Consider the following 12563-nt stretch of genomic DNA (forward strand, 5'->3'; position numbering starts at 1 on the left):
ATAATTAAAGAAAAAACTACTACTATATGTGGCTTATAAATAAATAATGTATAATTTTAAGAGTAATACTCGATCGAGCTATATAGCACTTGATATATTAATTATTTTAGCTAGCTAGCTGCTATATATTTTTATTTGATTATCATATGATTATCATTCACGATGAAATAAAAATTTATACTATTTGTATGTAGTATGTACACTTAATTACTTAGATATTCGATCCCCTTCAACTGCAATCGGGAGGAAGCTGAAACCACTTAATGTTAGAACTGATCCTGAACTAAATTAGACGGTTCAATGAGCATGTGAAAATCGCAAAAAAATTATTAGATATAGCTACACTCCAATTGGGTGTAGTGTTTGGGGTTGAATCCTAATCTCCTCTTTCATTTTCCTTATAAACTCATCAAACTTTCTGTTGAGTTCCTCTAGATCTGTAAATATCTCATCAATATCATCATCCTCCACCTCTTTTTCTTCTTCAATTGGAGCAAATTCATTCTCTGATGATCTTCCATAAAATTCTTCTTTCTTTTTCATCACATTTACTACTAATTCTTCATCATGTTCTTCTTGATCAATATCAACCACAAGTTCATGATGATCCTTAGCACTAATGGAAGGTTTAGAATATTGAGAGTACTCTGAGTGATCAAGGGAAGAAGTGGAAGAGGTTTTGGCTAGAAAAACAATGAGAATATTACATATGAGAAACATGTATTTCCTTTCAAGCATGGAGAGAAGCCACGTTGTTGAGAAGTAATCATTCAATATTGACTGATCAAGGGGGTATACATAGCAAAATCCACAAGAGTAGAACACAAACAAACCAAATATAGAAACCGAGAAAATTAACTGCATACTTCTTTTTAAAATAATAATGTACTTGCTCATGACTTCTTATTTTTGAATATTATTATGATCTTGATATTGAGATATATAACACCTACCCTTCTATTTATATTAAGTAAGAACTTAACTTTTTTCTTTTTGATGTATTTTACCAAAATGACCTGTGATTTGTATTATCATAGAATACAACGGATATGGATAAGGATGGTGTGATATGGAACTTTCCAAAACTAACTTTGTCGATACCATGCAATCGTATCAAATGGAAACAGAGTAGGCTTATTTCTTTTTTCTCATTTTTTTTTGGTAGAAATTGGTTTTTCTTTTTCTTCTTAAGAAATTAAAGAAATTTTACTATTTTTTAACGGCTACAATACAATCGAGATACACAACTAACATCCTATTATGCGCTTTTAATAATGACTTCGAAATTCATTTTTTGAAATTTTCATTATTTTCAAATATTATTTTTAACAGCAAAAAAATTTAAAAAACGCATTTAGAAAATTTTATTCAAGGACAAAAATACAAACTTTGGGGGAAAAGAGTGTCATAGGGAGGGGAAGAGAACTCTCGTAAATTTTTCTCTTTGTGGCCCGAATTTCTTCGAACTGATTGGGTTTCCTCATATTGGGCTTATGTCCCTCCGAACTAAGCTTTAATACAGTATTTTATATATACCCCTCATAATTGTTTATATACCATACACTTCGGTCTCTCACTGTTAGGAGTCTCATATCGAGTATATCAAAGAGTTTGATGTGGTATTTAAGTCACGAGGCTCTCTCATCTATTGGACTAATATTTTAGATTGGGCTCTCATCATGTGCTTAAATCCTAACAATTGGTGCTTTCATTGAGAGCTAGGCCACAAAAAGGACTACGTATAGGCTGGATTAAAGTGTTCCACCGAATACTAAGTGAAACCGCCGAAAAGGAAAGAGCTACCATCGGGTCAATGCTGATAGTGTGAAAGCCGTCGTGGACGTCGACTCTTAATGGGTATGACAATGTTAGGAGTCCACATCGAGTATATCAAAAAGCTTGATGTGGTATTTAAGTCATAAGATTTTCCCACATATTGGACTAGTCTTTTGGATTAGACTCTCGAAATGTGCTTAAATCCTAACACTCACTTTCTCTAACACACGTTTTGCTTAATCTAAAATTTTCTCTGATCATTTTACACACAATTTTTTTCTTCTCTTATACACATTTTTTTTTGTGGCAAACTATTTTCTTGTTGCACTCTACATAGATAACTAGTTGGCGGAGTTGGTGACATCCATGAAATGTGTTGTATAAAGAACAAAACTATCACCATGATTCAACATCATTTAATTAGGTAGTATCTTGGAATCATTTATTTAGTGGTCTCATTACAAAATATGCTATCCGTTCGAAATCTATATAATTTGATTGTTCTGGTAAACTCTTAATTGTTCTTACTTAAGATGTTGTCATGTGTCTAAAATAAGGGCAATTGGTATAAAAAAAATTGATAACTTAACTGAAAGTATACAAGTAACCAAGCCATCTAAGCTATATTTTATCTTGTGAGTGCAAATGTTATTTTACTAAAGAACATAATTGCATTTTAACCAAGCCACAAGCCACTTAGTTACTTTTGAAAACAAATGCATGTGACAATGTCCTTTATTTTGCAAGTTGTCATGAGTTATCTTTTGGAGGCAAACTATGATATTCAAATTTCAAATTCATGTGTGAGACAAGTTCTTATACGGGATAAATTTTAACTGATATAAATTTTAACTATCATATATGGGACAAGTTATCACCGATAAAAATTTCAAAATAATTATCATATGTGTGACAAGATTTTACTAATAAAAATTTCAAAAAAACTATCTTACACGAGATAAATTCTAACTGATATATTAATATGTTCTATGTAATTGTTTCTTTCAATTTAAATATTTATAAGTACAACCAATTTTGATTACCAAACTATAACTTAAAAAAATACCGTCGTAACACGGGTCTCTTACTAGTTCGTTTTAAAAATATTTCCTTCAAATTAAAAATACACAATTGGTTTTATTCAAATGGGAGAGTGTTAGAAATTTCTTCTAATATTTTGTGAGCTATAAGCAATTTTATGTTGGGTTTTTGCAAAAATAGATTAATGTTGTAATTCATTTGATGATGTTTAAATTGCAAAAAGAGATATCTCTCGATTATAAACATATTTTCAAAAGACTTTATATCTCATTCAATTCGATATAGGACTTTTAACAAGTTTACTATAGTACAAACCAAACAAATTTATGAAGAAGTTGGAGCAATCTATGTATCAAATTAAACTATATCTAGTTTGCATAATCGTAACTAAAATCAGAAACACCAACCATAGCAGAAAGAACTTGAGAAACAATGTAAAAGCCACCTCCAAAAATAACAAGGATGAGAATTGCAGTAATTGGATTCTTGAGAAGCTCAAATATAGGCACCATGATTGTGTAAATGGCACCTGTACTAACAGTTAATGCATACAATCCATACCTTCTCACGTTGTCCCAAAACTCTTCCACAAGTGGCCCTTCAGGTCCCAAAGCCAATGCCTTTTGTTCATCCATTCCACTTAGAAGCAACAAAATTCCTACAGAAACAGCTCCTATTATCACAATTCTTGATTTCTTCTCATTTTCAAGAACTGCAAGTTTCATTGATTGTGCTCTTTGTACATCCTCCAATGTTGGTGTTTGTTCTCTAAGTTTTATTGCAAGTTTTGATGATGGGTGTTTCAAGTTTTTGATTCCTAATACTTTGATGGGTTTGAGACTTAATTGAGGGGTTTTTGGAGTAAAAAGAGAACATGAAGGGTTTATGGAATTTGGAAGCTGAAGCTTTATTTTCAGGCTGAGATTTTTCATCATCTTTTTTGTTGCTCAAATCTAGATATCACTCACTCACTCACATATGCAGATAGCAAACCTTTTAAGTCTATTGAATTTGTGGATGTAAGTGACGTTTATAGCAATTTCTATCTTAAAACCTTATCTTCATTTGTTTATATTTTATTTTAGGCAAAATTACACGTCCTTTATCTTATTTTTTTTGTAACACTTTGATTTTTTATATTTTATTTGTAACACTTTGTTCCTTTATATTTTATTTGTAACACTTTAGTCTTTATTTTTTTTATTTGTAACACTTTAGTCCCTTTTTTTTGTAACAGTTTGGTCCTTTATCTTTTTTTTTATTTGTAACACTTTGGTCCTTTATTTTTTATAAATAAATAAAATAAGGACCAAAGTGTTACAAAAAAAAAAAGATAAAAGACCAAATTGTTACAAAAAAAAGATAAAGGACCAAACTGTTACAAAAAAATAAAAATAAAGGACCAAACTGTTACAAAAAAAATTCATAAACCGTTAATTTTGATGGGTCTAACTTATCAAATGATTTTCAATTTTTCTAAAAATTTCTATGAATGATCTATATGATATAATCTTTCAATATAATGATCGGTTTTGTGAAATTCGTATTCGTTATAATGTTATTAGAGACTTGTGCACCATCCACAACATGAGTAGCTTGTACATGTTAGACTTGGCCTATCTTGCATTGCATATCCCAAGTGTGGTGACCATTTCCCTATTATTTATTATTTATTTATTTTTGGTTCATAGTTATTACCCTCATGATAAGTCATTTAAAGGAAAACACTTTAACTGTAAAAAAAAAAAAATATATATTATTTAATTTTGACACAAAAATTTCTCTCATTTAGTATTAATTACAATATCAACTAATCAGGACATTGAACGATAATATTGTAAGCGGTTTAAAAGATAAACGACTTAAATAAAATAAAATAAAATAAAAAGAAAGATAAATGGCTAAAGTTTAAGATAAAAGATGGATAGAATTTTTGCCTTTTAAATAAATGGGGTTGGAATCAAATATAAGTTGTTTCTCCTAGCGACAATAACCAAGTAATATAGTACAGTAATAATAATAATAATAATAATAATAATAATAATAATAATAATAATAATAATAATAATAATAATAATAATAATAATAATAATAAGAACACGATGATTTTTTCACCCAACAATGACTTACGCCCAAGGAAGAGAGCAATATAACCTTTTCGTTCCAATGATTTAATAACTTTCGTTACATAGAGATTCCAAAATCAATTCAATCCTAATTCTATATATATTTTTTTCGAATCTTTACATGTGAACAAAAAACTTAATGATTTAGTATTCGCAAAGTGGATTCTATAACCATTTGCTCAACTGTAGAATTATATCAAGAAAAAACTTTCATTGTACTCTCTCTCAAACCCTGACGTGTGTTGCCGATAAATCTTAATTGAATCTCCCCTCTCTCATATTCATGTTTTTCGTTTAACACGTCTTTCTTTATATGTAAAAATATAAATTTGTTTAAAATAAAATAAAATCTCATTCTATATTTTCAAAACAAACAGTTTTTTCTTCTTGAAACATATCCAATTTAAAAACAAACACAAAATACCCTCAAAATTGGCTGATTTTAAGGTAAAGGAAAGTAGCAGCAATTCTACAAATTCATCAAATTCTAAAATCAAATGTTACATTGCATGGTTAATAAAATAGAAAAAATAACACAATAAATCTTTTGATTGCTCTAATAGTAATAGTAATGACACTAAAAGAAAGAGAGGATCAGTCAGTCATAAAAAGAAAAGAAAAAACAGGGAAGGACCATGAGATCCTTTTCCTCTTTCCCACAGCTGCATCACCCAATTCAACCGCATGTGGCTTATCGTTCTTGTTGACTTCTTGAATGATACTTCTTTCTTGAAAAACCAATGTTGACAATTTAAGTGAAAGGTCTTGTTGTTCTTCATTGCATGATGATTTTTGGAAAGATCTTGTCATTGTTGGAACTCAATTAAAGGATGAACACACAATAATTGAGAGAAAGAAAGATGAACCGAGAGAGAGTTGAAAACACTTGAGGAAAGACTGTGATTAATTGGGTTAATTGTTGAAAATAATATGTCTTATATTTCTTTTGAAGATGTTATATTTATATTTAAAAAGATATATGATTAGGATTTAAGATAGGATTTGTTTGTTATTAAAAAAGATATCCAAAAATCATTCAAAGATATGATAAAAAAGATATCTAACATTATTATTTTATGAGTCAGGATCCGTTGACACCAACTAGTTTGACACCAAATGTTACACCTCTCAATAACGTTTTAACCGATATAAATTTTATAAAATCCACCGTTGGATTGAAAGTTTACATCATATAGATCATTTGTGTAAAATTTCAAATAAATCCAAAATCATTTGATATGTTATTGAGATACATCAAAATTAACGGTTTTTGTATATTTTTAAATGCCGTTAATCTTTATGTGTCTCAATAGCATATCAAATGATTTTGGATTTATCTGAAATTTTACACAAATGATCTATATGATGTAAACTTTCAATCAAACGGTGGATTTTATAAAATTTATATCGGTTAAAACGTTATTGAGAGGTGTAACATTTGGTGTCAAACTAGTTGGTGTCAACGGATCCTGACTCTTATTTTATTATGCAAAAGCAAAACATTCAAAATATATGTAACTTTTTTTTTTTTTTTTGAAAACCAAAATATATGTAACTTGTTCAGTATGATAACTATTCTTAAGGTTAAATTACCCTCTTGAGTAGTGAAGTGGTGCCATCAAACCTCTCAACCAAACAAAGTTTTCAAAAAAAAATTTGTTAATCAAAATGTTTTTCTATATATATATTTTTTTTAGAGAAATAAAATAATTTTTCTATATATTGTTGTTCGTGTAACGTTAAATATTTAGAGAAAATATTTATTTATTTATTTATTTTTTTTTGTAATCAGAGAGAATATCTTTTATAGTATAAAAAAAATAGAGAGAATATCTCTTAATAATTATGGACCACATAGCCCTCCAAGCACACTCATCTCCTATAGAGAGTCCTAAAGAATGCCCTACCTGTTAAGAACAATTTGTTCAAAAGGGGTGTCAGATGTGACCCCCTCTGCCCTCGTTGCACTAATTGTCTAGAAACTACCAACCATGTGTTTTTAGATTGTGAATGGACGAAACAAGTCTGGTTTGCCTCATCCTTAAACCTAAATCTAGGGCAAAATCAGATCACTGATGTCTATGACTGGATCAGATACATGATTAACAATACAAACAAGGAATGCATAGAACAAATTACAGCTATCATATATGGTATATGGTATGCGAGAAATATGCTTGTCTTTCAGGAGAAACTCTTACCACCTCAAGAGATCAGCTCCATAGCCACCAAGCAGCTTCAAGAATACCAACTTCATGACTTTGAACAGGAAATCCACGAGCCCCAGGTGAGAACAAAAAGTTGCAGCAACGACATCAGCTGGAGTCCACCGCTTAGGGGCACCCTTAAGATCAATGTGGATGCTCACCTAAGCAGTGATGGCCATTGGTCGACGGGGTTGGTTCTAAGACGGGTGGATGGGAGCACCGTCGGGGTTGCGACTAGGACTCACGATGGAGCAATGGATACTGTCACGGGTGAAGCTAGGGGTTTATTGGATGCAATAGAGTGGATTGAAAAGATGGGGGAACGAAATGTGATTTTCGAACTCGACTCACAAGTTGTGGTTAATGCAGTCAGGAAGCAAAGAGAGATTCGAAGAAATTGGGGACAAGCTGTGCGGCGATGCAAACAATTCCTCAGTACAAACCCTAGATCTGATATCAATTGGGTCCCTAGGAGGGCTAACCAAGCTGCCCATGAAATGGCTAGGTGGGTTGAAGTTGAGCCCAATAAGGATTGGACTTCAAATTTCCCCTCTTGTATTTGGCCTATTATCCAAAAAGAAATAAGCAATGTAATTCCCTCCTTTTTTTGATTAATATAATGTGTCTCCTTTCAAAAAAAAAAAAAATTATGGACCACATAAGTTTTTTCAAAAAAATAAATAAATTATGGACCACATTAATTGAACTGAATGTACAATTTGTTTTTTTTTTAAGGAAAGAATTGAATGTACAATTATAAGTAGTAAGAGACAGCTAATACATATTAATCTTTTACGGTAGCTAACACATATTAGTTGATTGATATGTTTAATGCTAAAATTAAGGGATCTCATTTCACTAATAGCATCTTCAATGGTCATACTAATTTGGGTTTCATATATTATAAATAAGTGGTCCTACAATGTCATGTAATATTTATGCAACTCATACATATTTTACTCCAATGGTAATACACTTTTTGAGTATCATACATTAATGATAAACGGTAATATTTTGACATATATGGAAGTTATTAAATTAGATTTATGGCATACCAAAAATAAAAATAAGAATAACATTAAATTTTGATACCCTCTGTGTCACGTCATGAAACTCCAATGATAAAAAAGTTAAGGTACTGTATCATTAGTCTATGAAACTTTCTTAGATACCCTTATTGGAGATGCTCTAAGTGCATGGTCATGCAACTGTGAGTATATCATGTTGCTATTGTAGTACTCCCTCCGTCTCATATTATAAACCAAAAAAATCATTTTTTTTCTTGTCCCAAATTATAAGCAAAAGTAACCAACTTTTATCATTTTCAAGATTTACTTTTACTTATTCTTATGAAATTTAATGCAAATTGCATTTAATTTACGCCCTCTCTTCTTTTTTCCATAATCAATAACCAATCAAAATTCTTTTTACATCTTCCCATGAAACTTTTTTCAAGAAAAACACAAAAAGTATACTTCAAATTATCACATTTCACTTTTCTTAATAAGTGTTTTTTTTTCTTATAATATGAGATGGAAGAGTATGTAGATTATAAAATAAATATAAAAAAAATTTAGTAAAAAATACCACTGATAGAATCTAATAAAAATTAGTTTCCATTTGAGAGAAGATAGGTAATTAATAACCATGAAAACCTAGAAATTCGGAGCAAGATATGAATTTCAATGAGTAAAATAAAATAGGGAGATTATACGGTGTAGTCCTTTTTTGGACTGTTTTGGTACATTCTTTTTCTTTAACCAATAAAATTCAATTTAATTCTCACATCAGCGCAAGTATATGGTAAGTCTTTTTTTTTAACAAACTTTTATTTATTGCATATGAGTCCTTCATCAAGTAAATATTCATTTACAATATGCAAACAAGAAACAAATTTTATTTCAATTTATAACAAATCAGATAATATAATTTAAAATGATTTTTATTTGACCAAATTAAAAATAAAATTGAAAACCCTAGATCCCAAATTCCACTTTTTCTTCCTCTCCATCTTCTTGTTCTAAAAACCCACGACAAAATTTAACCTTATATACATTTGTTCCCATCAGATATTCTATCTATTTAACTCACTCAGTTGCGCTATCAAGCAATCCACCAACTAATGAACAACGACGAATTCATCTTCTTCATTCCAAAGTTTTTTCGAATTCGTTCAACCTTCAGTCCTTCCCTCAAGCTTCGTTCCAACAAATTTCATGAAGATGTTTATGAAGATGTTTCATGAAGATATTGTTTATGAAGATGTAGCTTTAGAATGAGGCCAAAAACTTTATTGTACTCTTGTTGAAGAAATTTCTCAAAATTAACAAGGTCTGAGGATTGGCAAGAATCGAGTTGAATGTGAACGCCCTTGATTCTTGCCTCTAATAATCTTTTATTCTTGTAAATATTACCAAACACCTCCTTATTAAAACGAATGGAAGTGTCCTGGATAGCACACAACTTAGTAACTACATCACCATGTGCATGACACCAAGTAGTATGAACTAAAGGCTCATAATCTGGATGAGAAAGCCAAGCTGCTTGGAAATGAAAAGACTTAGGTCTTCTACTATTGGCTTTCATACAACTGACAAGAATAGGATTGTGGTCAGAATCATGAGCTGGGAGTAACTCAGCTAAAGAATTTGGGAAAGCCATCCTCCAATCAACATCAGCCAAACATCTATCCAATTTTTTCCTTAAATGACCTCCAAAACGAGTACTTCTCCTCCAAGTGAAAAAGCCACCGATAATATCCAAATCCATAACGCTGCAATTATCCATCATAAAAGAGAAAGAATTGGCACGTGAAGAAATAAAATCACCTCCAACAACTTCATTGCAACTCCTAATCTCATTAAAGTCCCCCAATAACAACCAAGGTCCTATGATTAAGTTTCTCAAATCCATAAGATGATCCCATAGCTTGACGCGGATGGAGTGAGTTGGAGAAGCATAGATAGCCGAACAGTGCCACCTTGCCATGCCATGGGAGATAGAAAAAGTGATTGATTGGTGCATGCTATGAATCAGGAAGAAATGATGTGGTATCAGAAATCAAGGGAGAAATGGGTCAAGTACGGTAACAAAAATACTAGATTCTTCCATGTCCAGTCTATCATTAGGAGCAGGAGGAACATGGTGGTGGGCCTGAACATAGATGGAGTTTGGTGTACAGACGAGGATGTTTTAAAGAATAGTGCTCTTTCTTATTTCAAGTCCATTTTTCAACAGGGAGATTCTATTAATCCTTCTAGTTTGCAGTTTGACTATTTCCCTCAAATCACTACTGACTTGTTCAACTGTCTTTCTTCTCTTCCTTCAATGGATGAAGTCAAATCAGCTTTGTTTTCTATGGACTCATATAAGGCACCTGGCCCTGATGGTTTTCAGCCTATTTTCTTTAAAACATTTTGGCATATTGTGGCTCCTGATGTTTTTCAGCTCATCTCTACGGCTTTTATCTCAGGTACTATTGCTCCTAAACTTGCTGAAACGCTTATTGTTCCCATTCCTAAAATAAATGATCCTACTACTTTGAAAGACTTTAGGCCTATAAGTTTATGCAATGTCTTACTTAAAGTGATTTCCAAAATCATTGTACGACGTATTAGGCCCTACATGAATAGTCTGGTAAGTCCTTTTCAAAGTAGTTTTATTCCTAGTAGAAGTACATCTGATAATGCTATTATTGCTCAAGAAATTGTTCATTACATGCATAATAAAAAGGGAAAAAAAGGTCATCTTTTATTTAAAATTGATTTTGAAAAAGCTTATGATAGGGTGGATTGGAATTTTCTTAAGCTTACTCTTCAGGACTTTGGTTTTCCTATATCTATCATTAATCTTATTATGAATTGTATAACTGCTTCTTCTTTGTCTTTGAAGTGGAACAACGAGAAACTTCCTAGTTTTTCCCCTTACAGAGGCTTGAGACAAGGAGATCCTTTATCTCCTTATCTCTTTGTTCTTTGCATGGAGAAGTTGTCTTTAATGATTCAGGAGAAAGTCCAATCCAACCATTGGAAACCTGTTAAGATTTCTAGAAATGGACCTGCTATCTCCCATTTATTTTTTGCAGATGATTGTCTCCTTTTCACTGAAGCAAAGTCCTCCCAAGCACACATGGTTAAAGAGGTTCTCCAATCCTTTTGTCATGCTTCAGGCCTTAAAGTGAACATTCAAAAATCTAGATTCATGACATCTCACAACATTTCAAGGGTCAAGGTGGCTAAGTTTGAATCTATTGTACATTTTAACCACAATTCGCAGCTTGGAAAATATCTTGGCTTCCCTATGCTTTCAGGAAGAATTAAGAATTCTGACTTTTCTTTTATCATGGATAAAATTAATGGTAGACTTGATGGTTGGAAGAGTAAACTTCTCAGTAGAGCAGGCAGGGTTACTTTAGCTCAATCTGTCTTAACTTCTATTCCCATTTATACAATGCAAAACCTTTGGCTTCCTCAGGGAGTGTGTGACAAAATTGATGCCTCAGTTAGAAATTTTATTTAGGGCAGCAAACATTGCCATTGGGTGAATTGGAATACTATTAGTCAGCCAAAATCTAAGGGAGGTCTTGGTATTCGTTTAGCTAGACATTCCAATACTAGTCTTCTTGGCAAACTTATTTGGGATCTCTTACACCAGTCAGATAAGTTGTGGGTGAAGCTACTTACTGGAAAATACTTACATCAAGACCACATACTTAGTGTCCCTAAACGTCAAGGAGCCTCTTGCATTTGGAATTCTATAATCAAAGCAGTGGAAGTTTTGAAGCCGGGTTTTAAGTTTAGAATTGGCAAAGGTGCAGTGTCGCTTTGGTATGACAACTGGCTTGACGATGGTTGTCTTTGTAATTTGGTGCCTTATGTTCATATTAGTGAGTCTACTATGCTGCTTCAAGATATATATCATCAGGGTTCCTGGATGTTTAATTCTTTAACAACTAATATTCCCATTCATATTCAATTGAAAATTCAAAGCCTTTTTATCGATACAGAATCCTCTGACATCATCATTTGGGGTCATTCTAATTCTGGTACTTATTCAGCTAAGTCGGGATATCATTGGATTTCTCAAATTTCTAACTTGTCTTCAGCCTCCTCTTCTACTTATAGTTGGACTTGGCTTTGGAAATCTAAGCTTCCAGAAAATATTAAACACTTTTGTTGGTTGGTTCTTCACAATTGCCTTCCCACTAATGCCTTCAGGTTTATGCGGCACATGACCACAGATTCTTCATGTAAAAGGTGTCATTCATCCGATGAGAATCTTTTACATTTATTCAGGGATTGTCCCGATTCTACTTCTATTTGGGTTGCTCTTCTTTTCTCTGCACCATCTTTTTATTCAACAACTGAATTTACGAATTGGTTTACCATACATGCCACTTCTTCCAATGGGGTTC

The 12563-nt window shown here is 31.9% G+C and overlaps 4 protein-coding genes across 4 annotated transcripts; 1 reads left to right on the plus strand and 3 right to left on the minus strand.

Moving 5' to 3' along the window:
- Positions 1-6: 6 nt before the first annotated feature.
- Positions 7-1019, minus strand: LOC123910051. Its single transcript, XM_045961078.1, has one exon. The coding sequence runs from the start codon at positions 895-897 to the stop codon at positions 340-342; it is 558 nt and encodes a 185-aa protein (XP_045817034.1). The 5' UTR covers positions 898-1019; the 3' UTR covers positions 7-339.
- Positions 1020-3064: 2045 nt separating this feature from the next.
- On the minus strand, positions 3065-3843 carry LOC123910050. Its single transcript, XM_045961077.1, has one exon. It carries the CDS (start codon positions 3750-3752, stop codon positions 3186-3188), a length of 567 nt encoding a protein of 188 aa, XP_045817033.1. The 5' UTR covers positions 3753-3843; the 3' UTR covers positions 3065-3185.
- A 3198-nt stretch (positions 3844-7041) lies between these two features.
- On the plus strand, positions 7042-7761 carry LOC123904631. The gene has a single exon (XM_045954267.1). It carries the CDS (start codon positions 7042-7044, stop codon positions 7759-7761), a length of 720 nt encoding a protein of 239 aa, XP_045810223.1.
- A 1615-nt stretch (positions 7762-9376) lies between these two features.
- On the minus strand, positions 9377-10138 carry LOC123904632. The gene has a single exon (XM_045954268.1). It carries the CDS (start codon positions 10136-10138, stop codon positions 9377-9379), a length of 762 nt encoding a protein of 253 aa, XP_045810224.1.
- Between the last annotated feature and the right edge of the window lie 2425 nt (positions 10139-12563).

Source organism: Trifolium pratense, linkage group LG2 (genome assembly GCF_020283565.1).
Source record: "Trifolium pratense cultivar HEN17-A07 linkage group LG2, ARS_RC_1.1, whole genome shotgun sequence".
Classification (NCBI taxonomy): domain Eukaryota; kingdom Viridiplantae; phylum Streptophyta; class Magnoliopsida; order Fabales; family Fabaceae; genus Trifolium; species Trifolium pratense.

Coding starts and splice junctions, on each gene's coding strand:
- LOC123910051 (XM_045961078.1), bottom strand. CDS start 897: ATGAGCAAGTACATTATTATTTTAAAAAGAAGTATGCAGTTAATTTTC.
- LOC123910050 (XM_045961077.1), bottom strand. CDS start 3,752: ATGATGAAAAATCTCAGCCTGAAAATAAAGCTTCAGCTTCCAAATTCC.
- LOC123904631 (XM_045954267.1), top strand. CDS start 7,042: ATGATTAACAATACAAACAAGGAATGCATAGAACAAATTACAGCTATC.
- LOC123904632 (XM_045954268.1), bottom strand. CDS start 10,138: ATGGCAAGGTGGCACTGTTCGGCTATCTATGCTTCTCCAACTCACTCC.